The sequence below is a fragment of the Lagenorhynchus albirostris genome, chromosome 5, assembly GCF_949774975.1.
Source record: "Lagenorhynchus albirostris chromosome 5, mLagAlb1.1, whole genome shotgun sequence".
Lineage (NCBI taxonomy): Eukaryota > Metazoa > Chordata > Mammalia > Artiodactyla > Delphinidae > Lagenorhynchus > Lagenorhynchus albirostris.
The window spans coordinates 24,086,539-24,113,441 of NC_083099.1; the positions used below are offsets into that span (position 1 = coordinate 24,086,539).

The following is a 26,903-nucleotide window of genomic DNA, read 5'->3' on the forward strand; positions in this document are numbered from 1 at the left end:
AAAATTTATTTTATTGAAGTATAGTTGATTTACAATGTGTTAATTTCTGCTGTATAGCAAAGTGATTCAGTTAACATACATATATTCTTTTTCATAGTCCTTTCCATTATGGTTTATTACAGAATACTGAATATAGTTCCCTGTGCTATACAGTAGGACCTTGTTGTTTATCCATTCTATATATAATAGTTTATATCTGCTAATCCCAAACTCTCAATCTATCCCTCCCCCACCCCCTCCCCCTTGGCAACCACAGGTCTGTTCTCTATGTCTGTCAGTCTGTTTCTGTTTGGTCGATAAAGTTCATTTGTGTCGTATTTTAGATTCCACATGTAAGTGATAGCATATGGTATTTGTCTTTCTCTTTCTGACTTATTTCACATAGTATTCACATAGTATGATAATCCCTTGGTTCATCCATGTTGCTACAAATGGTATTATTTCATTCTTTTTTATGGCTGAGTAGGATTCCATTGTATATATGTACCACATCTTTATCCATTCATCTGTTGATTGTCCACTCATTCTTTTTTTTTCTTTTTTTTGTCCACTCATTTTTTTTTTTTTTTTTTTTAACGGTACACGGGCCTCTCACTGTTGTGGCCTCTCCCGTTGCAGAGCACAGGCTCCGGATGCACAGGCTCAGCGGGCCCAGCCGCTCCGCGGCATGTGGGATCCTCCCGGACCGGGGCATGAACCTGTGTCCCCTGCACCGGCAGGCGGACTCTCAATCACTGCGCCACCAGAGAAGCCCTGTCCACTCATTCTTAATCTTTACTTTATCTACTTTATCCTCTAAATGTTAGATTGATTCAGTACTGTGTAATTGGGTCTTTTTCTCTATAAATATTCTCTCTTTAAATGAGAAAGAATCTGAATTCATCTGGTCCTGTAATACGATTTACGTTTTGATGATTTCATAGTGGAAATTCTAGTCCAGGCCTCTCTTGAGCTTTGGACTTTTGGGCTTATGCAAGTTAGGTCCTGGCAGGAAACTGATGGAATACACAAAAATGTTTCACTGAAAAGAATTTAATGAAGGGACTATTTTCATTGATATGGGCAAGGTTAAGAGAACCAGCATGGAATGTTAAGGAGCCCAGGGACTAGAAACGGCAGAAAACATATGCTCCCCTTAGTCCTGGGCAGGAAGAAATGGCATTACCAGAGCCTGGTTGAGAGCTAGAATCATGGTGCGGGGGAAGGGCTCTCATTGTATATAACCACTGCCAGGGCCACCTCACAATGCAGAGAGAACAGGAAGCATAAATACCACATGCTCTCCTCCTGCCCTTTGTTCCCTTGTTGGTGCCTCCTGTTGACTGAATTTAGTGGGAAGACAGAGGGAAAGATATCTTGAGTGATGAAATCTGGTTAGCCTCCTAGGCACATAGCAAGGCAGAAAAGAGCAGAGAATGGATCTGAGGATGAGGGAAGATGACAGATAGAGACTGTCCAGCTTTCTCTTTGTAATCTCTATATGTCCGTCTTTTAAACATCTCAATTCCGAACATTACATGTCCGTTAAAAAATCTTTATTTTCCCTTTAACCTGTTTCTCTCACAGTCTTCCCTTCTCAGGAGATGGTACCAGTGTCTACCTAGAAGCTCAGTTGCTTCAAAACCTGGAAGGTATTCATGAGCCCTTCATTTCTTATATCCTTTAAAATTGAATATCAACAAGGCCTTCCAAGTCTAGCCCCAAAATATATCTTTCCATCTCTGCCGCCACCACCCTTATACAAGTGACTGTCATCTTTCTCTAGGAATACTGTAAAAACCTCCAAACAGTTCTCTCCTATTGCTCTTCCTTTCCTGCATCTTTAATCAGTTATTTACACAGCATTTGAAGTACTCTTCTTACAACTTATACTCACATTATCTCCTGCCTAAATTCCTTCTATTGTTTTCATTGCTCTTATAAGGCTGTACGTGCTCTGTATATCTTTCCACCATCATATTGTGGAACTTTTTTTTTTTTTTTGCGGTACGCAGGCCTCTCACTGTTGTGGCCTCTCCCATTGCGGAGCACAGGCTCTGGATGCGCGGGCTCAGCGGCCATGGCTCACGGGCCCAGCCGCTCCGCGGCATGTGGGATCTTCCTGGACCCAGGCACGAACCCGCGTCCCTTGCATCGGCAGGCGGACTCTCAACCACTGCGCCACCAGGGAGGCCCCATATTGTGCAACTTTTATCTTCCTTTCTCCCTGTATTTCAGCATTGTTTTGTTTGTGTTTCTTAAACATGTCAAGTTTTTTTCCTGCTTTACAGCCTTTGCAATACGTAGTTTCTTTACTTGGAATATTATCCTGGATCTTTTTCATTCTTTAGATCTCAGAGTTTCCTGATCACCCTATCTAAGTTCCTGATCACCTCATCCCAGTTCTCTCTCATGTGATCACATTTATTTCTTTATAGCACTTATCACAACCTTATGTACGTACTTGTTTAATGTCTTCTTCTCATATCAGTGTCCCATGTAAGCAAGTAGGGAGAGCTTATCTCGTACACCTGGCACAGTATTCTAGGCATACATAATAAATATTTGATGAGTGGCAGATGAACGAACTTTTTGTCTAAATATAAGAGCTTTAAAATTAGAATGTTGACACAGACTATGTGAGTATCATCTATATCTGCTTTTCATTTAAGAATGGGCTGGAACCATGCGATTAGTGAATTATGGCTTATTAAACCTAAGCTGAGTCTTAATCCAAATCAGAAGTTCGTAAATTAAATGTAATTTTAGGCTTTGGTAAAACTGATGATTCTCTGTGCTTTGGAAGAGAAAAAAAGTTTATCCCAACATCTAACCTGGAGAACGTGTTGGACACCTAATTTCCTCTCTACTGTGAGGTAGTGCACACCCTTCTTACTGCCCCCCGACCCCAGCCTGGCAGTGTGTGTAACCTAGAGATACTTAAATTAGGTGCCTCAATGCCAAACAATGCAACTTTCTCCTGGAGTTGGAAAATATTCTAATTGCTACTTCTCCCCAGCACCCCCCCTTTTTTTTTTGGTCCCTTTTCTTGCCTATACATAAAGATTTTTAAAGAGGGGAAAATTCTTCTTTGCAGAGTACTCACATTCCCAGTTTTTAATAATACTAACTTAAGTTTATTTAACACTTTACTATATTCTAAGGACTTAACACGCGATATCTTATTTAATCTCTTAACAACAAACTCTATGCAGTTGGTGCTTTCATTGTCCCATCTTACAGACCCAGAGGAGCTAAGTAACTTATCCCGTATCAAATACTAGGAAGTGTCAAAACTGGGATTCAAACCCAGGTTTGGCTGAGTTAAAGCCCATACCCACTCCTCTAGGACCCTTTTTCAAGAAAGAATTAACCCTGTCCACTTCAGGAGACCCAAAGTGCCATGGACAGTGATACCTAACCTGTAATGGTTGATGCCCAAGGCTTGTACCCCTTTATTACTATTACATCAGTGGATATTGACCTCTATGTCAGACCTTCATTCTGGCAGGGTACCTGTTCCGTAATCAAGTACTTTTTTTTTTTCCACCTTAGCTCTAAATGCTCTAGATAAGGACATTCACTTGTCTTTCTCTATTCTTCTTCTCCTTAAGATAAATATCCTCTCCACTCTGGATGCTGACATGAGTCAGATCCTGAAAATCCCACCGTAGCTCAACTGTAATTCAAAAGCTTATGATTTTCTCACTGTACAGTACTGTTTAATCATATTTTGATTGTAAATCAGTTTCACTAATTTTTAAAGTATTACATGTGAAAATATATGCTTTGGGAAAAATTTAATTTACCAACTGTTTATTTCCAATATTCTAATGTAGTTAGATAAAATAGAAATAATATAAATAAATTGTTGATTTATGAAATTTGATCTGTATAAAACTTATGTAGTACCTTTTTTATGTGGGTTTTTTTTTCCCTTAGGCTGATTATTTGCAACCCAAGTTGTTGGGCATCTTGGCCTTTTTTAACATGCAGTTACTGAGCTCCAGTGTTGGCATTGAAGATAAGAAAATGGTAGGTGGTGATAGTTGAGTTGCAAAGTGCCAGAACAGAATTCATATAGAATATGCAGGAGACATGACTTCTCCTTCTAGCTGCAAACATTCAAAGATGAAAAATAATCAAACGCATGATATTCTGTGTTCCTGAACAACTCACATAAGCTTTCGGGGAATCTAAACAGAAAAATTATATCATTTACTGTTCTTTTGTTTATAAGGGACAGAAAACTCACCCAAACTGGCTTAAAGGAATTTGTTGGCTCTGTAACTAAAAGTGTGAGGATAATATAGCTTCGGGCATAGCTTGATTTTGGACACGGTGTTCTCAGAATTAATCAGTTAGCTCAAATTCCTTTGGATTGGCTCTAACTTAAGTGCTAGGTGATGGCCCTAACGGCTTCAGGCTCACGTCGTCACAACATCTAGCTCAGTGGGAAGAAAAGAGACCAGCAGTCCCTGATAGCTCAAACAGAAGTTGCATTATTGAATGCATTGGCCCAAATTGGTCTCATGTGAGTCATGGCCCGTGGTGCTTTTGAATACCAAAAATGTTAAGTTACAGAAAGTAAAGTAACTTCAGTATTTGTCAGTGTATGTTTAAATGCATTTGGCACAGTGAAATTTCCTTATGATTGCTGTCACAATTGGTCACCCCTGGAAATGTTTGTCTGTAGATTGGGATAGAATTTTAGGTATTGATTAAATTTCCCTTTTTATTTGTCTCCACTCTTCAGTTAGTAAAATTATAATGAAAACCCATGAATAGAAGCTTTTATTTCAGTCTGTACTCCCCTTCTCTTAATTAATTAACCTCTAAAAATTTCGGCAACCAATACTTGTCCTTTTGATGTCAACTGGTAAACTTAATCCCCCAAATAACTTCTATCTATGTGAAATCTTTCTTACTGTTATCCCAAGTGAGAGAATAACCTCAAATCTAAGAATACTAGAGTTTGTTTTAAACCATAAAGAGTTTGCATATTTTGGCACATAGTTAAGGTTGACTGGAGAGTTTCTTTACCCCTTCATTAGAATCTGGAGCTATTCATACAAGTCTGATTCTGTATTCCACACCAATACAAATGTGTGTATTATTTTCTGAGTATGTCATTAGTTACCTATTTGTTTTATTACTAAATTAGAGCATGTTGAATTTAGTACCATTAGGACAAAAATGCATGTGCTGCATAGCAGTTTGGGATGGATATGAAGAAGATTAAACAATAGGTATTAGATTCTTAATAGATTTGAAAATTACTGCTTAAGGGGACCACCAGAACCAAAATAACAAATCACCTTCAAAGAGGGGAAAAAAAAAAGAACTCAACTCGTGTTTTTCCAATTTATAACTCTTACATAAGCACTTGGACAGAATAAACTGCCAACATTTATTAGACCTTGTGTTGCCAGAGAATAGGTACTCTGAGATTAGTGTGGGAAGCACTTGTCCTTAGGGCTCATCTGCTCCTGCCAGCTTCTTTATGGCTTTATTTTGAAGCCCTGCTTATTTTATAGGCCTTGAACAGTTTGATGTCTTTGATGAAATTAATGGGACCCAAACATGTCAGTTCTGTGAGGGTGAAGATGATGACCACACTGAGAACTGGCCTTCGATTCAAGGATGATTTTCCTGAATTGTGTTGCAGGTAAATGACTGCCTGAGTTCATTAGATTTTTTGCATTTCCCAATACTAACTTGATTTCTTAATCTCTTTGAGGGAATTTGGGTTCAAACCAGAAATAAGAAATAGTTAAGATAGAAAGGCTATTTGTTTTGAAAAGGGAATGTGTTTCCTTCTTTAAAAACATTTTTCTGTGAAGTATTTTAATATATTGGGAAATAGAATAATATAATGAACCCCTATATACCCGTTTCCAAGCCTCAGTAGTTATCAATATTGTTAATCTTATTTAATCTTTCCACCTCTACCTTTTTTATTGTTACTTGGAATGTTTTAAAGAAAACCCAGTATCATATCATTGTACTTCTAAATATACCTCAGATGTATCTAGAGGATAAGGACATTTTAAAAAATATATAACCATCATAAATTATTATACTTAGCAGAACTAATAGGAATTCCTTAATATTATCTAAAATTCAGCTTTCCTCAATTGTCTCAAAGATGTTTTTTCCCAAAGATGTTGGTTTGCTTGAATTAGAATCCACATAAGATGCATATGTCACACATTTGGTTGTTTGACCCCCTAAGTAACTCTTACAACAGATTCGTCCCTTAAGTCTCCTCTCCACATTTCTTTTAGGCCACTGAGATTTTGGCGTGTAGGATTTAGCTGATTGCTAATTTAATTTAATTTCAGTAATACTGCTAACAATAAAACTACTGAATGCAGTTTAAGCTTCTGAAAGTTTCTTTTTGTTCTTGACTATATTTTATTGGAGATGTACAGTCAGAATAATATATTTTACTATATTCAAAATCCTGTGATAAACCATAATGGAAAAGAATATTAGAAAGAATTAAAAAAAATAATATGTTTTAAAGTCATGTGAAAGAATTCTTTCCTATATAGCTGTGCCATCTACTTGGTGTTATTAGGTTCAGTTTAAGTTTGCTTAAAATTTTTAGAGGTTGCTTTTTCCTTCTATTTTATTTAATTTAAAAATCATATAAAGCATTTACTTTGTCCCAAATTCAAATTTGTGTAACAAGTTACACTCAGAGAATCTAGCCTTCATTCCTGAATTGCTAAAAATAGATGTGTCTATTTTTATTAATTTTTGTATAATCTCCCCCTTTCTAAAAGTATAGCAAATGCACACTTACTCACAGATACTTTTTTTTTCATGTTAACCCTGCACCAAAAGGTAGCATATTATAAGCATTGTTTTTCACCTTGCTTTTTTTGACTTAGTGTATTATAGAGATCATTCTATTTGAGTATACAGTACTGATCTTTATTCCATTTTTATAGCTGCCTTGTAATCTTTTTGCTTGTATGTATCATTGTTTGTTCATCTAATAATTAACTGATGGAGCTTTGCAAAGAATAAAAATGATGTGACTTTTAACTTTTGTTTTTTCACATAGGGCTTGGGACTGCTTTGTTCGTTGCCTGGATCACGCTTATCTAGGCTCCCTTCTCAGTCATGTAATAGTAGCTTTGTTACCTCTCATACACATCCAGCCTAAAGAAACTGCAGCTATATTTCACTACCTCATAATTGAAAACAGGTATTGTAAATGAAATTAATAAAGATAACAGCTTTCTATTACTGCATTTTTATGTCTAAATGAAATTAATAAAGATAACAGCTTTCTATTACTGCATTTTTGTGTCTCAGGGTATTAAGGTTACTGTTGGTAGTGTGGAACTGTTCACATTCTTTTTAATTTAGAGTCCGTTAACAAACAGAAGTAATTGACATGCTTTAAGTCAGTACATACCAAACTGATGCTCTTTCAGTTGTGACATGGCTTTTATTATTATTATATTTTAAGCTTAGTAGTTAGTACATCAATAACTGAAAATTATTTTTCGTCAATTTTGAAAGGGGTGAGACTAATATTACCTTTCTTCTCACAGTTAAAAGGCAGACAATTGAATGCATGAGAAAGATTAGGAGAGCTAATAACCTTTTTTCTACAGCTTACCTTAGTTGAAACCCTTATTACTTCATTGCATTAACCAGCCTCCCTTCCTTTAAGCTTTTATTATGTTTCTTCATATTGTTCATATTTTAAAACATCTCTTTATCTGTATCATTTCAGCGTGCAGAGACACTCTGTGTTTCTCCATTTCCTAGCTGATAAATTCCAAATTGTTTATTTTGATATTCAAGGTTTTCTAAAATCTGGCCACATCTTATTTCTTAAAATCATTTCCCAAGATTTTTCAAAGCAGATATTAGACTGTAGCCAATCCAGACTGCTAATGCAAGAATATACATTACTCCTTCCCATTTTTATTTTTCACTCAGGCTGCTTTTTAGCCTGGAATGTCTTTCTATACACTGAAAGTTTTTTTGTCCATTTTTACACATACTGTTGTATGTCATAGTTACTTCTGAAAAATTAGGATTTAAGTACTATTTATTTACCTACTTATCCTTATTCTGTTGCAGTTCCATTAATCATTTTCTGTAACTGTTCAGTCAGGGAGAAAATACAGAAGAAAAGGTTAATGGAGTTTTTTCCAATTAAAATACTCTTATTTTTGGTATTTTGTACATAATGGAACAATATAATCACTGATCTAGATCACTTTTTAAATACCTTTTGGATTATTAAGCAAATAGCATATCTTTGCTGTTTATTTTAGAGGAATTATTTCTCTGCCTTTTCATATAATAAAAAAATTCTCTTTCACTCTGCCAGATAGAAGACCTTAAGGTCTCTGAGTGAAGGAGTTACCGCAGCTTTCTTTATTTTTACATCCCCAGTTTCTAGCAAATAGTAGCACACAGTAGTTACTTAATACCTGTTTGTTGCATGAGTTAATGAAGACTAGAATTTAGAAACACTTTTATTTGGACCCAGAAATATTAGGGCTTTATATTTGAAGCAAGTTAAAAATTGCAGCCTCAGTAAGAATTACTTACTTATTTTTCTCTAGTATATCTTTGTGAGAATTTGTGTTTTGGAGTTGGGTTTGTATTGCCGCATTATAAACCACTCCAAAACCTAGTGTCTTAAAACAACAAGCATTTTTATTTACTCATGATTTTGCAGTCTGGGCTGGGTTCAGCTGGTCAGTTCCTTGGCTGTTCTTACCAATGGTCATTGCAGTCAGCCAGCAGGTAGACTTGGCTGGGCTTCTCCCTCTTTCATTTAGTCTCAGAGCTTCTCTCTGTCTCCATGTAACCTGTCTCTGATGGTAGGCAGACTTCTTACATGGTGACTCAGGACTCTCATGAGGACAAAACCAGAAGCTTCCAGACCTTTTTAACACTTAGGCCCCAAATAGGCCCAACATCTCTTCTGCCACATTCTGTTTTTTAAAGCAAGTCACACACGTAGCCCAAATTGAAGATGAAGTGACTACACATAGGAGTATATACCAAGACACAGAGATTATTCAGGGCCACCAATGTAGCAGACTGCCACAGGGTGATTTTGTTAGATTTGATTATTTGTCACTATTACCTGAGAATCCTAGACATGGTTAGGAAAAATAATTTGCATGTCAACAGTCAACTAGCACTTTCAAGTGTGAATTACGTTGGCCTTAGTTTCAACCTCTGCTTTGTGTTTTTTTTAATTTCATATTTGGCAAGTAATTCTTTTTCTTCCAACTAACTATTAGGGATGCTGTGCAAGATTTTCTTCATGAAATATATTTTTTACCTGATCATCCAGAATTAAAAAAGATAAAAGCAGTTCTACAGGAATACAGAAAGGTATTTAATTTTTTATGTATAGTTTAGGAGATCATTGATATAAAATTATTCCTGAGTTCCAGAGCACTGAGTAGAGATTCTTTAGAATCATATCTAAGGATATTATAGTCATATTCTGATGACTAATTTCTGATGACTAGATAATCCTATCTTGAGTCCATGATTTTTAGAAGGAAGTTTTCATCTAGATCAAAGATGTAATAGGATTAGATAGAACAGAGAGCAAAGGATACAGTTCTTATGCCTTTACTACCCAGATCACTATGTTCTTCCTTACAGTCCCTAAAAGAAGTGACTGTAGCTGCATACTCTGAGTAAAGAAAAAAAGCTGTGGGAGGATTCCAATTTTTTTGTGCTACAAACCATGTTATGGAAGTGTCAGATCTGATTCTGAGCTTTACAAGGGGAATCATATGTAGTTCCAACATCCTGAAGTTCAGTGAACTCTCTGAAATTATAAAAATATTAGTGATGATTCCATAGAATTTTAGGGCAGGAAGTGGGATACCTGACCTTGGGTCAGAGTAGCAGATGTATTTACTACAGATCGCAAGATTGATTCTGAAGACTTTATATGCTTTTTTACTGGGTAAATCATCAGTCATAAGAAAGTAAGTAGTCAAAATAAGGGGTGAATTATCTGCTTAATCTGTAGACCTCGTTCAAGGCTATTGTGTAGCCCTTTGTAAATTAAGGGAAACTTGCCTTTCTTACCAAGAAGGATTTATTTTGGATAAGTAAAGTCTTTAGTTGAAATAAAATTTTTCTCCAGACCTAAAGATTTTAGAATGAAATCCCTTTCCCTGAGAATTACTAAAAGTTCATGTGCTATACAAAGGAAGAGATAGAAATTATTTTTTAAAACTGCTTTCAATTGGGGTACAGTTTAACTACTTTAATGGTAACTATGTAGGAAATACAGGCCTTCTGAAATGGTTCCTGAAGTGGTTAATTGATAAGGTGTATCTCTCTGTGCTCTTTATATAGGAGACCTCTGAGAGTACTGATCTTCAGACAACTCTTCAGCTATCAATGAAAGCAATTCAACATGAAAATGTAGATGTTCGTATTCATGCTCTTACAAGCTTGAAGGAAACCTTGTATAAAAATCAGGTATACCAAGATATAATTAAAGAGCTATAGAAAAGAAAGGTTGGAAGTTTAAAGAAAAGATGACCGATTGGTGTATTTGCTTGAGATTCAGTAGGTTCAATGAAAGAAGTGATTTTTATTTTACCAAGATTATCAGATATGACTTAGAATCAGTAATTCATGAGTTACCCTTTGAGGCTGAAGAGCTTTGCATATTTTTTTGTTGTTTTGGAAGTGTCATGATTTGGCAGTTATATTTTAGGTTTACTGCATCTTCCTGAGGAAGGGTTGTTTGTGTTTGTACAGCAGCAGTTTCTGTGAGTTTTCTCATATAACTTCCTGTAGCTATCTTTCATATACAATTTCAGTAATTATGCCATTTTACATTTTGATGGAATTAAATGTTTTAATGAAGCTGAATTTTTAAATTTCCTTTTTTATGGGACCATGAACTTTATTCTTTTCCTTGTCAGCATAATGTAGATTATCCCTAACCTTGGTAAGAGTGAGAACTGGTATTTAAAATACAGATCACTATAGACTATAAATCATAAAGTGGAAAAATTTTAAATGAGGTATTCATTTTTGCATATCAAGAACCCATATGATGGGTCTTCCCTGGTGGGCCAGTAGTTAAGACTTCGCCTTCCAATGCATGGGGTGCGGGTTCAATCCCTGGTTGGGGAGCTAAAATCCCACATGCCTTGCAGCCAAAAAACCAAAACATAAAACAGAAGCAATATTGTAACAAATTCAATAAAGACTTTAAAAATGGTCTACATCAAAAAAATCTTAGGGCTTCCCTGGTGGCGCAGTGGTTGAGAGTCTGCCTGCTGATGCAGGGGACACGGGTTCGTGCCCCGGTCCCGGAGGATCCCACATGCCACGGAGGCCGCTGAGCCTGCGCTCCACAATGGGAGAGGCCACAACAGTGAGAGGCCCGCGTACTGCAAAAAAAAAAAAAATCTTAAAAAAAAGAAAAAGAACCCATATGATAAGATATGAGAGCCTAAGACCCTCAGGAGTTAGTGAATTGCAAAACTGTGTTATATTTGTTTTCATGATAGAAGGAAGCATTTACTTAGGACAAAAGATATACATGATGGTAACCAAGTACATGCTTCAGAGTCAGTGCACTTGTGTAACCAGTGTGGGAAACAGCCAACATGGAGATGATCCTACCACATGTGAGGAGCCTTGAATCTCCTTCACTGAGGTTTAACACCCTCCTAACTGTAGATCTAGATTATCAGTAGATAATACAGTCAGTATACTGGCCCAAAACACCTAGGAAAAAAGAGAGAAGGAAATGGTTTCTTTTCCAACTATGGCAAGAAGGTAACATCAAAGTTGAAAGCAGTTCAGTTAAGTTCTTGAATAGTGCTATCCAAAAGAATTTTCTGTGAGGATGGAAATGTTCTGCACCTACACTATATAAGCACTGCAGCCACTAGCCACATGTGGCTCTCTGGAGCACTTGAAATGTATGATTGAAGAACTGAATATTTTATTTAATTTTGCTTAATTTAAATTTAAACAGCTGCATGTGGATAGTGGCTATCTTATTGGACTATCTTAGTGCAGCTCTAGAAGAACCTACAGCAATAACCAGAGTAGGAAAATGATGTAAGATAACAGGGTTAGAGATCAAGAGAGTCTTTGTAGCGATGCTGTGAGAGTCCATGAAAGAACAAACACAAAAGATATTCTTTTAAAAGTTCAAATCTTAGCCACAGAGAAAGGAAAAGATACTTTAGGAGTGCGTTGAAAGACAGTGTTTATCTAAAAGTAGATCTAAAGTTGTATAACTGTATAAACAAATAATTTGGTATAATGTAGTAATAAAGCACACTTAAAGATGGTGTGACAGTTAATAAGGTGATGGCTAATGTAGCCTTGGATGCGTAACTACTTTGATGGACTGACCTTGCAAAAGTGCTGTACTCTAGGGTAGTCACCAGAGGATCATTGACATTAAAGAAATGACAGCTTCTACTCCTTACTTTTAAGGAGGAATATACATTTTTGAAGGAATAGAGGACAGCTAAGCTCAGTGGATAGCAGAAAAATTTAACTTCTGTGTCAAAAAAAATCAGGCTATAGATCAAACTAAGCAACCGTATAACCACTTTATGAAAATTGATGCTGTTCAGGTTGAAGTGAATCCCTATGGTTAAATCCCAGAAGGACAAGTTGTTTGTGTTGAGACCAAAATAAACTTGGATGACAATGCAGAATAAATAATAAAAAGATATATTTACTAATAATTACAAATCTGAGAATGAGCCCATTGAAAATAAAGCTGCTAGGGACTTCCAAGTTATCCTAGGATAATGGTGGATGTCTAAATGTGAATCTATGTATACCCTGCAAAACGTCATAAATAGCAAAAAGGAGAGCAAATAAAACCACACATAAGTCACACCTTCAACATAACTGTGAGACTGAGAATACTATGAACTTCAAATTACATGTAATCAGCAGAGCTATCTCTGGAGCTCATGCCACAAGCTTGTGTTGAGAACAGTTAGATTCTGAGGAGACCCTATGAAAAAAAAGTGGACTGAAGGAACTATGGATGATGATAAAGCAAAGACAAAATCACCAACCGAGACGATCCCACTCTAGGTACAACGATACTGAAAGTTGGTCTAAGATGTGGTACATCAGAGAATTGGTTATGGGGAAGGTACTTGAAAGTGTGTAGATCCTAAGGTTGCAGTCTTTGGAAGCTATTATCTCTGGGGAGAAGTAAAAGAATAGGTAGGGGGAGGCACTTTTTGGAGAGAGTAGTAAACAGAAGGAAGAAAGTAAGAGAGAGAATTTTAAGGGTCCTGCAGAAATAAAAAGAAATCCACAAAATCAAAGATATACCTCCCCATACTACTCTCCTGCCAGTAAAAGCTACTTATGAAAAAAACTACACTGAGCTATGCTGACAGAAAAGAGTACTTACAAAATCAGAATCTTGTAAGCTACTACAAAATCCTTACTGTTAACTGCATACAGCTATTATGAAGGGCCCACAATATAAATAGAAAAAAAAATATATGTTCTATACATATACAAAGTTACTGTAAGACAAAAACAGAAAATGAAATCTTTGGTTGATGACAGTTTCTCCCCCAAAACCAATCGTAAAGCATAAGTAAACTAGACTTAGCACTATAACCTGAATTAAATATTTCAAGCAAGCATTTGCAGATATAAAAGAAGAATTAAGGGAATTTCCTGGCAGTCCAGTGGTTAGGACTCCACACTTTCACTGCTGAGGGCCCAGGTTGAACCCCTGGTCTGGGAACTAAGACCCTGCAAGCTGTGTGGCGTGGCCAAAAAAAAAAAGAAGTGAGAAATTTAAACAGAGAAATGGATAAAAAAACAAGATATGAAACAAGAGGTGACTGAACTGAAGAAATTGAAGAAATGAAGGTTAAATTATAAGGACTGTGGGGGGAGAATATGTATGACTAAAACTTTAGTAAGGAGCATTGACGAAAGGCAGAAGAATTATCAAGAGAACAAAAATGAGATTAGAGAAAGGAGTACAAAGGATCAAAGAAGTAGGTGAAATAGAAGCTCGGCAAAGATTTCACATACAAATAGAGTTTCTCAAAAAGAAAAATAAAACAATAGAACATAATTAGTATTTAAAACTATAACCCAAGAAAATTTTCTGGAAATAAAAGACTTTCATTTCATAAAATGAAAGGATCCATTGTGTACCTGTGAACATTGACCCCAGAATAGTCAACCCTGAGACATATCTTAGACTTTAATAATAAGAAATCTTCAGGACCTACAGGTAAAATATTTTTTAAAAATCACTTAAAAGGGCAAGAAAAGTATCAGAATTCTCAACAGCAATATACAGAGTGAGCCTAGAGGATAGCAGCATTTTCAAAAACGTAAGGGACACAAAAATAAGCCAAGCTGTCCTTAGAATATCACAGATAAGAAACACAGTTTTAACATACAAGAATTGAAGAAATGGACTTTCCTGGCGCAGTGGTTGAGAGTCCGCCTGCCGATGCAGGGGACACGGGTTCGTGCCCTGGTCCGGGAAGATCCCACATGCCGCGGAGCGGCTGCGCGCGTGAGCCGTGGCCGCTGAGCCTACGCTTCTGGAGCCTGTTCTCCGCAACGAAAAGAAGAATTGAAGAAATATGAGTTTCACAAGCAAGCCCTTCCTAAGAGGTATGCTACAGAATGGCTTCACTCAATCAAGAGATGACTGGGGAGACTTTGGCAAAAGAACTTATGGTTACTAGTTATATATTTAAAACAACGGTGGGGACAAATTTGGGAGAATTCTATGTAAATGCTATATATTTTAATAAAATAGAAATTATGCAAGTTTTTAAATGGGAGAAGAAGAGACTAAGATATAAATTAAATGAGCTTTGTCACTATTGCGTAGGCAACAACTAGGAATCAAAATATACTATTTAAAACTGGTAAACAGTTAAAGAAGCTTAAATAAAGAGACCAGAGACATTACAAAAGATATTTCTGTAAAGGGTACCTCTAGAACAAAAGTATAAATTTTCCTCTATACCAAAAGAAATTAATTTTTAGGAGCTAATTATAATTTTAAAAAACTTATAGAATTGAGGCCCGGCATATCAGTCATATTAATAAATGTGAAAGACCTTAAAAGAAAAAATATTACAAATTGACTTACAAAGCAGGAAACAACTCTGTGCTGTTTGTAATACACACGTATAAAATAAATTATTTAGAAAGGCTAAAAATAAAGGAGTGAGCAGATTTTTAAGTTGAAGTAAGAAAGCAGGAATTCTGATTCTGCCCCTAGACAAAGGAGAATAGAAACCAAAAAGTATGAAATGTGACAAAAAAGGGTACTTTATAATACTAAAAGCTGTAATTCACAAAAATACAATAGAAGATATGGAACTTACAAAGACAATACATTATGAATATATATACTCCTGAGCAAGCAAACCCATAGAGACAGAAGATAGATTAGTGGTTGCCTGGGGCTGGGAGGTTGGGAGGAAATGGTGAGTGAACTAATAATAGAATTAATGAAAAAAATCATACTGTTATTTTCATAAATGCTGAAACGGCCTTTGACAAACTGTACCATCCATTTCAGATAAAAACACTAAAGAAAATAGGAATCGATGGATAGTACTAATATATTATAAATGTATAGATATGCATATGTGTGTTTATGTATACTGCATACACACGTGCACACACATGCACGCATGCACACTTGATGGGAAAATAAGATGCATTCCCAGTGAAAGCAAGTTTGCTCATTATCTCCACTACAATTTAACATTCAGTTGGAAATATTGGCCAATGAATTTAGATAAGAGAAAACAATCAGAGGCATAAGAGTTGGAAAAGACATGAAACTATCTCTATTTGCAGATGGCATGCTAATATACTTGGAAAACTCTAGAAAATATCAATAAACTAGCTCAGACAACAAACAAATTCAGTAAGATAGGAGAATATAAAAATCATAATCTTCATATAGCAACAATAACCAGTTGGAAGACTTGTTGGAAAACCCAATTTACAGTAGTAACAGAAAAAGATAATATACTTAGGAGTAAGTGTAACAAGAAATGTATAAACCAATAAGAGGAAAACTGAAACACTCCTGAAAGACACAAAAATGTAATTGATTTAAACAAACGGAAACACCCCTTATTTATTGGGTAGGTTGACTCAATATTACAAAAATTTTAATTCTCCCTAGGATAGTTTATAAATTTAATGCCATCCCGAAGAAATGCCAAGCTGTTTGTTTTTTTAACTAGAGAAGTTCATACTAATGTTAAGATGGAAAAACAAACATGTAAAAAATAGCTAGGAAAAATCTGAAAAAAAAAGAAACTGTGGGAGTTCAGTAGCCCTCCCAGACATTAATATACTCTACAGCCTCTATAATTATAGCAGTGTGATACTGGTACATGAGTAAACAGACAGACCAGTGGGCAAAAAATAGAAAGTCTAGAAATAGACCCAAGTGTATATGGACATTTAGGACATGATAAAAACATGGATTTGTTCTTTTTTTCTTTTCTTTTCTTTCTTTCTTTCTTTCTTTATTGAACACACACTCATTTTATAAATTCTTTTGGAATTGAATATTTTTTGCTGAAAAATGAAACCCAGTTTATGTAACCTAGAAGTGAAGTAAAAACATTTTTAAGCACTTAGGAGAGAGGTATATTTTAAAATTACCTTTCATTTAGTGTTCATGTATTTATTGTCTTGAGTATGAACTGCATTTATCTTTGCCAACTAAAATGTTCTTTTCCTTATTGTTTTCTAGTTTTAGCAAGGTAATGTATGTCTATAATTATATTAGTTTTGCTGTTTATTGGTTACTAATTCATCTATTTTAAGTATTTATGCCTGAATAAACCTGTAATGTTATTTAAATGAGTTAATGTTGAAGTTTCTGGATGACATAAAATGTCTTTTTATTTTTCTTTTGAAACGTATTACTCTAATTTGAATCACAGTTTTAACATGGAGTTTGAGATGCTCATATATGCTTTACTTTTGCTAGAAGGAAAATTATGTAAACAAAGTAGTTCTAAAGTGGTCACACAGCTACAATATCTAAATCTAACTGGCTTGAGAATAGTCATTTCTTATGCCTAACAGTTTTTCTTACAGCATCCTCAGTAGATAGATGAAAAAAGATGACTTGAACCAACATATTTTTTCATAAAGCCTACCTCTTTCTTCCTACGTCTTTTTTTTTAAATCATCCCCACAGGACTCTTTTCCCATATCTTTTTCTGCTGTACTAGCTTTTTATACACTCCTCAGTTTTCTTATTTTAATTAATAGCTCTTCCTTATTGACGTATTTACTAAAATATCTATTATCTCTGAAAAGATACTCTTGAGCTCTTTTTCATCTTCTTCATTTCTTCTTTACCTTGTACACATATTTGTTATTGTACATATTGTATGATATTTTATGTTTGTTTGCATGTTTATTTTCCCTTTAGATTATAAACTCATTGGGATAAGACTATGTCTTATTTCTGTATACTGATGTAATAATACTTAGTAACTGTTTATTTAATGGATTAATGATTAAAACTTTTAAGTACACTTAATGGTTCTAATCCCACAGAACATATTGTGGACTATATTATGTGAACTCAGCAAAAACTAGGTGAAAAGACTAAAGATATAGTAATTTAATTTTGTCAATATTTGTCAGATATTCCTTAATATTTTTAAGCTTTCTGGTTAGGACAATATACTAGTTTGTAGAAGTTATATATAAACTTTCTACTTTTATTTTAGGAAAAACTGATCAGATATGCAACAGATAGTGAAACAGTGGAACCTGTTATTTCACAGTTGGTGACAGTGCTTTTGAAAGGTTGCCAAGATGCAAACTCTCAAGCTCGGTTGCTCTGTGGGGAATGCTTAGGGGAATTGGGAGCAATAGATCCAGGTCGGCTAGATTTCTCAACCACTGAAACCCAAGGAAAAGATTTTACATTTGTGGTAAGTTCTGGTAATTTGGAATGACCAGAAGAGTTCACTGTCCTAATGGGGTTTCTATATTGCATTTACAAGAAACTGTTCAGGTTATCCTTAGTGGCAGCTTGATCTAAACTAGACAATTTAGGTAATTTCTGAGTTTATTCCTTAATACTATTGCAGAGACCTTTAGCCAAAAACTATAAAGTTGGAGTCCAGTCTAGTGTGCTATGTTCTTTTAAATAAGCTTTCTAGGGACTTCCCTGGTGGCACAGTGGTTAAGCATCTGCCCGCCAATGCAGGGGGCACAGGTTCGATCCCTGGTCCGGGAAGATCCCACATGCTGTGGAGCAACTAAGCCCGTGTGCCACAACTGCTGAGGCTGCGTGCCACAACTGAAGCCCCCGCGCCTAGAGCCCATGATCCGCAACAAGAGAAGCCACTGCAATGAGAAGCCCACGCACCACAGCGAAGACCCAACGCAGCCAAAAATAAATAAAAAACAAAAAATAAATAAGCTTTCTAACCTAATCATGACAGATACTTAAAATCTAATTATTTAAATTTTACTATTTAAACACAATTGCTAAGTGTCTCCATGGGAAACTGATTCCCAGGGTGTTTTAATAGTGTGTATATAAAAATGTTTCCATAGTCGAATGAGTGTGGGAAATCTTGTAAAACAAAATTAAACAGAACTTTTAATATATTGGGGAATGTTATGAATCTCCTAGAGAAGAGTGTGTGAAAATTATTTTTTGGAGCTTCTCAGCTGACCAAGGTTCTACAGAATGCAAGTTAGGAAATTCTATATGTACAATTTTCTTTCTAAGAGTTAAAAAACAAAAAATGCAAATTGCTGGATTTATGTAAAAGTTGAATGAGTCTAACACTTTATAAATGGTCTGAAAAACCTTAGATTTGGCTTCTTAGCTACAGATTATATTTTAGTCTTGGTACCAAACTTTGTTTAAACCTTACTGAGCTTTCCTTTTCTAAGTTAAATTGACTTAGGTGACTAAGTTAAATTCACCATGGAATGAGGTACAGTTTAAGAAAATTTATACAAATTAGCCTGTAATTTTTTCTTGTTCTTATTGAGACTGGAGTAGAAGATGCAAACTTTGCCTATGGATTATTGATGGAACTAACAAGAGCTTACCTCGCATATGCAGATAACAGCCGAGCTCAAGATTCAGCTGCTTATGCCATTCAGGTAAGAGTGTATATAGACATTACTGGCTTTATGTTATTAAATTCTAGTAAGAAAGTTGTAAATTCTATGCTTTAGAAACTCTTATTTTTTTTTTGACTGTCATTTTTATTATCAAAGTAATACAAGTTCTTAACAAAAATTTCAAAGAGTACAGAAATGTACCCTCCTAACAGATTATTATATGTACTTTGAAGTTTTTTCTATGTATATACAAATATATATGTTTTCTCCACCAAACAAGCAGATCATAGTACTTTATTTTCTTCTGTGCTTAATAGTCTTATCTTGTGTAATTTTCCATGTCAGTACATATATCTCTAATTCATTCTTTTCAATGACTTAATATTCAGTATGAACGTGCCGTAATTTGTTTAAGAAATTTATTTAACACATTTAGGTTGTGTTCAATGTTTTGTTTTTACAAAAAAATGATTTTTGAAAACATGCATAATTTCGAAGTACTTGAGTGAATATATATCAATAATATAAATATCCAGAAATTAAAATGTCTCAGAGCAGATACAGAGTTTACGTTTGATAGATTTCATCAAAAAAGTTTCACCAGTTTACATTCCCTTGACAAACCTGCCCTTAATTAAAATTTTAAGTCTTTGCCAGTGACAAATAAAAAATGATATTGTTTCATTTTAATTTACATTTAATTACGAGAGAGGTGTAACATCTTTTATATATTTATTGCTTTTTTGTGAATTTTCTCTACATGATCTTTTCCCATTTTTTCCTTGGTATTGGTCTTTTTTTTAACTGATTTTTTTTTTTTTTTTTAAGATACTGGGAGTAGGAGTTTATTTATTTATTTATTATTTTTGCTGTGTTGGGTCTTCGTTTCTGTGCGAGGGCTTTCTCTAGTTGTGGCAAGCGGGAGCCACTCTTCATCGCGGTGCGCAGGCCTCTCACTATCGCGGCCTCTCCTGTTGCGGAGCACAGGCTCCAGACGCGCAGGCTCAGTAGTTGTGGCTCACGAGCCTAGTTGCTCCACGGCATGTGGAATCCTCCCAGACCAGGGCTTGAACCCGTGTCCCCTGCATTAGCAGGCAGATTCTCAACCACTGCGCCACCCGGGAAGCCCTTAACTGATTTTTTAAGACCTATTTGGATGTAGTGGAAATTAACCCTATGTCTACCATACGTGTAATAAATATTTTTCCAGTTTGACTTTTTTTGCCCCTTTTCATGATATTTTTTTAATTAAAAGATTTTTTTATTTTGTTAGATATTCAGGTCTGAAATTCATGGTTAGAGGTATGATTTAAACATATTTGGAAGTTTTCATAGTTCATAGTAGAGATGGCATTTACAACTGTGATTCTGGATGGGATGATCAAGAGAGGGAGTATGTATAGATTAAAAGGTTCTAATAATTGAGACCTGGAAAATGAGAGCTCAGTGAGAAGAGGGAAAAAGTAAGAAAACTGAGAAGGAGCTACCAATAAGATAGGAGAATATGGTTTTCTGGAAGACAAAGTGTTTCAGGAAGTATGGAGTGATCCAAATGCTGATCATAGGTTTGATAATTTCAGGATTGAGAATTGACCATTGGCTGTATTAACATAAAGGTCATTGGTGACCTTGACAAGAGCAGTTTCAGTGTAGTTTAGAAAGCCTCATTAGAGTATTTTTAAGAACATGTGGGAAGAGAGGAATTAGAGAAATTACAGAAACTCTTTTGAGGAGTGTTGCTATCAAGGAGAGCGGGAGAATGAGATAGTAGCTGGGGAGGAAAGGGCGTAAAGATGGCAAAAAAACAACATGTTTATCTGTTGCTTGGAAACAGTTCAGTGGGAGGAGGATAGCGTTGTTGTATAAGAGAATTGGTATAATACTATTTTAAATAGGTAAAGAGATGTGGAATATAGTGTACCGGTGGAAAGAGTAGGCTTAATTAAAAACAAACACAATTTGGGACTTCCCTGGTGGTCCAGGGGTTAAGACTCCACACTCCCAATGCAGGGTGCCTGGGTTTGATCCCTGGCCAGGGAACTAGAGCCTGCATGCCGCAACTAAGACCTGGCGCAGCCAAAAAAAAAAAAATTTAAAAGAAAAAGAAACAAACAAGGGACTTTCCTCGTGGCGCAGTGTTTAAGAATCCGCCTGCCAGTGCAGGGGACACAAGTTTGAGCCCTGGTCCGGGAAGATCCCACATGCCACAGAGCAACTAAGCCCATGCGCCACAGCTACTGAGCCTGTGCTCTAGAGCCCGCGAACCACAACTACTGAGCCCATGCGCCACAACTACTGAAGCCCACGTACCTAGAGCCCGTGCTCTGCAAAAAGAGAAGCCTCCGCAATGAGAAGCCCGTGCACCTTTGGTAGTGTATATATGTCCATGCCACTCTCTCACTTCGTCCCAGCTTACCCTTCCCCCTCCAGCCACATAGCACAGGGAGATCAGCTTGGTGCCTTGTGACCACCTAGAGGGGTGAGATAGGGATGGTGGGAGGGAGACGCAAGAGAGAGGAGATGTGGGGATATATGTATATGTATAGCTGATTCACTTTGTTATAAAGCAGAAACTAACACACCATTGTAAAGCAATTATACTCCAATAAAGATGTTAAAAAAAGAAGCTCGCGCACTGCAGCGAAGAGTAGCCCCAGCTCGCCACAACTAGAGAAAGTCCACGCACAGCAACGAAGACCCAACGTGGCCATAAATTAACTAATTAATTAAAAAATAAAACATACAATTGTGACTCATTAAATTAGAGTAAATTAAAAAGAAAAAAACCAATTCATCTGTAGTAACAAAAGAGAAAGCAGAGCATATAAGCACTGATACTGATATTGCCAGGCTGGGGAGATATTAGCATGGAAGTTGTGGAGATCTCTTGTGATTGCTTGTTTTCTCAGTGAAATATGAAGCAAGATCTACAACTTTAAGTGTATGTGTTTTTTGTTTTTTCTTCCAATTTTATTGAGATATAATTGACATACAGAGCTGTCTAAGTTTAAGACGTGTAGCATAATGATTTGACTTACATTGTGAAATGATTATCACAATAAGTTTAGTGAACATCGATTATCTCATAGATACAAAATTAAATTTTAAAAAAGGTATTCTTCCTTGTGATTAGAACTCTTGGGATTTATTCTCTTAACAACTTTCATATATAACATATAGCAGTGTTAATTAATATTTATCATGTTGTACAATACATCCCTAGTATTTATTTATAACTGGAAGTTTGTACCTTTTGACTGCCTTTATCTAATTCCCCTCCCCTAACACTAAAAGTATAAATGGTCCCAAGACCAAAAAGTCGATTGCTGATTTACTAAGTCTGTTATTGGAGGTTGATTATGAGGACTTCTGTAGCCAGAGTGACTTTGCAAACATCAGAAAAAGCTGGCTTCAAACAAAATTTTAATAACATTTTAAAGTTAAATGAAAATGTTTTGAATATTTCTGTATTTGAACTTTCATAAACTTCCTTTTATTAAAAAATGCTAAATATAAAGTACATATTCTATTAGACAGTATTTATACTTTATAATTATTAGGAATACATCTATTGCATGTGGTCCTTTTCAGTGAAATTAGAAAGAAAGAATAGTAGATGATGGGAGATATAATACCCTAACATATTTGTCTTGTTTTAAAGATTGATATTGGAGACAAAGATTTTTTTTTTCTTTATAAAATCCCACTTGTTTTATTTTCAGGAAAGTAAAATATAACCATTTCATTGATGGACTTGAATAGTAAATTGGTCTTTAACATTTGCATCTTATTTTCAGAATTTTAAGCTCAGTACTTTATATATAGAATTTGAGATATCTTGAATTTTTGAACTATTTTGGATTTGTAGTTACATTCATTAAAATTCAGAAAAGGTTAAATTCTAAAAATTCTACAAATATAGAAAATTCCAATTTTTTCCTCCAAATAGCTTAGTCATTTGTTTCAATACATGTTATGTACAGCACAGAAATTGCATGTTCAAATATTACCACAGCTTTGTGACCTTGAGTAAGTCACCTAAATGATTTTAAGCATTGAGACAACTCCAAAATTTTATCATTTTATGTATTTTTCTATGTATTTTTATGGCTGTAATGTGAAGAATGTTGATGGATGTAAAGGTTTATCTGTTTCATTGACGATTTACAACTGTAAAATATGTATTTGTAGGAGTTACTTTCTATTTATGACTGTAGAGAGATGCAGACCGATGGCCCAGGTCACCAATTGTGGAGGAGATTTCCCGAACATGTTCGGGAAATACTGGAACCTCATCTAAATACTAGGTCTGTAGACTCATTAAAACTATTTTCATAAAATTGTTTTTAACTTTATAAACTAAATGTTATCTTTGATATAACTTTTTAGCATTAAAAGTATTTTTAGTATGTTCTAATATGTGTTTTGCACTAAGATTTATGATTATGATATTGTCAAAATGAGAAGTATAGTCTGCTCATTGTTTAAATTCTGTAACTTTATTTAGTATTTAGACAAATTCAGTGAAGCTGAAAGGATTGATTTTTTTTTTAATTCAACTGTCAGTAGTACTTTGAAAAATCTACTTTAAATTGAATGTGAGTTGAAACTTTTGATGGGTCTAATTAACACAGAAATTTAAGAATTTAAAGCTAATCCCAAAGCCTTTAGTAATCCCAGTTAGAGATTAGAGATTTTTAGCCCTACCAATTTCTCCTCATGAAAATATTTTCTCCTTCTACTTTTAAAAAAAGTATTTTCTACCTTTTTCGCTCCCCATTTTAATAACTTTGTTAGGACTGATTGAAGGCCATAAATAATTTTTTGTTAGAAACTTTAATTTTAGGTAGTCTAAGTCACAAGCTTATTGGATATGTGACCTTGCATAAATGTAGTCTTTGAGCCTTAGTAGACATGTAGTAAAATTCTTTATAAAAGCCCTTAAGTATGCATACTTATTTGCTAGATACCCTTTAATATTTAGAAACCTTTTAAACATCATTTTATTTCTTAGGAAGAGCATTGTTTAAAGATGTAAAATAAATGTTTGTGTTTTCTTTTTTGAGGATTCCATACTTCTCCATTTATCTATATTTTATAGCACATATAGATGCTTAAGAGTTTCTGTGATCTCGTGGAAAGTTTATGGTTTTTAGAGTCATGTAGACCGAAATTTGAATCTTTTTTTTTTTCTTTTTTTTGCTGTACGCGGGCCTCTCACTGTTGTGGCCTCTCCTGTTGTGGAGCACAGGCTCCGGACGTGCAGGCTCAGCGGCCATGGCTCACGGGCACAGCCGCTCCGCGGCATGTGGGAATTTCCCAGACCAGGGCACGAACCCGTGTCCCCTGCATTGACAGGCAGACTCTCAACCACTGCGCCACCAGGGAAGCCCCGAAATTTGAATCTTGACTCTGCATTTGCTCACTCTAAAAATCTTGGGCAATTTACTTAATATTTCCAAGTCTCAGTTTTTTTCATCTTGAAAATGTGAATAGCTTTACTTATGTTATATGATTGTTAGAAATAGAGAAGATAATGTTAAAAAGTACCTAGCAGAGTACCTGACATTTGACTTAGACTCAATAATAAATGCTTATTCAATGTCAGCTTGTTGAATTTTGCTTTTTTCTGGAAGGGGTAGTGTGGCTATTCCCTACTTCATGTGAAGTAGAAGCCACCATTTCTGCCCACGTGTTATTCAATTTAGTATTTCTTAAGAAGCCAACATTTTCTGCCAACTTCTTATTCTTTCATAAGAAGAATATTTAAGTGGTCATTTATAAGAGTGATCTTAGCAAAGCAATGAGAATTCTTATGATCCTTCTACTTTTACATCTGGGAGTTTGAAGGAACCTCTCAGATGGTCCCTCAATGGTAGAAGTTCAATTTATCTAGCTGGAATCTGCTCATTGAAATCACCACCTCATAAATGTAAGAAGTCAATAGAGAGCAATATTAATGGAATTGACTCACTTTTGTATGAAACACCAAGATACCAGGTTAGCCTGTAGGGCAGTTTTATAGCTTGGACTGCTTGATATTTTCTTCACAGGGCCTAGGAGAAATAAAAGACTTCCTAAAACCATATCCTTGTTTTTGCTGCTTTAAAGTTACACTCCTATACTCTCCTTTAATTTATTTTTTTTTCACTTGGGCTGTTTATACGCAGTCACTAAACGTAGATCAAAGGGATGGCTATGTTTGGGAGATTTGATTTTTAGAACTAGATAGATCAACTACAGTTCAAAATTGCCACAGAAATAATTTTAGGAGAAAATATCAGGGTGTGTCTTGACAGAACCTGACTTGTACCCCAATATCAGTAGTTTTCTAACTAAGTTCACCATAAAACTTGGTAAAATCATCTAGAGAATTCATGAAGATTCAAAATAGTGATGGTTAACTGAGAGATTATTGGGTTTTTTCAGTTTTTAGCCATTTGTGATACAGTGAAATATATAATGTTTGCCGAGAACCTTGAGTATAGGGCATTAATTATATTTGTCATTTCCTAACCTTGCTTTGGTGATTAAAAAGGAACCCACTCACCTCAAAAAATTGCTGTACACATGGGTAAGATGAGACCTGTTTGAACATGTTTAAGTGTTAACACTGAGGAGCAAATAGAAAGGATCATGTTGAAGTTATGGAAGAGAGAAGTGGTAATTGATATAATAGGGACCCCGAGGGGCATCCAAATGGTAGCCATATATCTAATGGGAGATTAGATTAGAGGAAGTGAAATCTCTTTCTCTGTAATAGGGGAAGATAAAATAATGGATGGAACTCAGCAAATTTTACAGATTTAGTTGTGGGATTGTGTTAATGGTTTCTTCTTTTTTTTTTTTCCATGAAGTAAGAAGTATAGGAGATGAGATTATTGGCTGAAAGTGGCAGTGGAGTTGGTATAAGTGATGTAAGGAGAGCGGTGATGATTTGAAATAGCCACTGTGGAAAGAGAAGAGAGAGCTGATAAGGAAAACTTAAAAGGATTTCTGGGCAGCATAGAGGTCCATTGAGGTTGAAGACTAAGATATGTAGTAGTACTAATCTCATAAGCAATTTAGTGATTTTTCCTCTATCAATGCAGTGGCCTAGGTATCATTTCAATGAAGGCAGGCATTTAGACTAATCCAAGGTTGGGAGCTTGGTGGATGGGTACAGCTGGTAAAGAAAATGTGGGAGTGGAGTGCATACAGGATATTACCAAGAGAGTACTTGAAGTGAAGCACCGTGGAGACCAAGCTGGCTAGGGAGAGAGGTAATGAAAAGGAGGGTATTATAGATCAGGAGAGTTTAGCAGAGTCAAGGGACAGAAGGTCTCAGTGAGAGAACAGATGTGTCAGAGTAACTGAGCAAAAGAACTGGAACTTTGGGAAACTGGCCATAAAGTGAGGTCTAAATAGTACATTTTGGAAGTGAAGAACTTTCTCTGTATTGGCAAGGGAGTCCGGACAAAGAAGTAGAGGGGAAAGTCATTGAGAAGTTTTCATTTTGACTAGATGGTCCAGCCAGACATTGAAGTCACTCAGGATGATAAAACTTGGTGAAGAAAGAAAATGCAGAGCAATTTACTAAATTTATCAGTGAGTTTGGTAATCAGTGGGTTTGGTAGATGCCCATAATGAGGAGTAGAGAATAGTATATATACCTGGGTGGCTTGAACCTCAAAGGAACAGATCTTTCTTGTACAATGATGGGGTTGGAAGGATCTGAAAAGAGCATTGAGGAAGGGAGGAAGCAGACTTAAATCCTTTGAAGTACTTGGGGTGTGCGTGAA

General features: G+C 35.5%; 1 protein-coding gene across 1 annotated transcript in view; it reads left to right on the plus strand.

Moving 5' to 3' along the window:
• Positions 1–26,903, plus strand: part of ATR (ATR serine/threonine kinase) — a 103,985-nt gene that overhangs the window by 27,433 nt on the left and 49,649 nt on the right. Inside the window, exons 17-24 of the mRNA XM_060149694.1 lie at positions 3,922–4,014; positions 5,517–5,647; positions 7,055–7,198; positions 9,270–9,363; positions 10,351–10,476; positions 17,763–17,969; positions 19,048–19,161; positions 23,314–23,429. Of these exons, the coding sequence (XP_060005677.1) occupies positions 3,922–4,014; positions 5,517–5,647; positions 7,055–7,198; positions 9,270–9,363; positions 10,351–10,476; positions 17,763–17,969; positions 19,048–19,161; positions 23,314–23,429 (1,025 nt within the window). The remainder of the gene's footprint in view (positions 1–3,921; positions 4,015–5,516; positions 5,648–7,054; positions 7,199–9,269; positions 9,364–10,350; positions 10,477–17,762; positions 17,970–19,047; positions 19,162–23,313; positions 23,430–26,903) is intronic.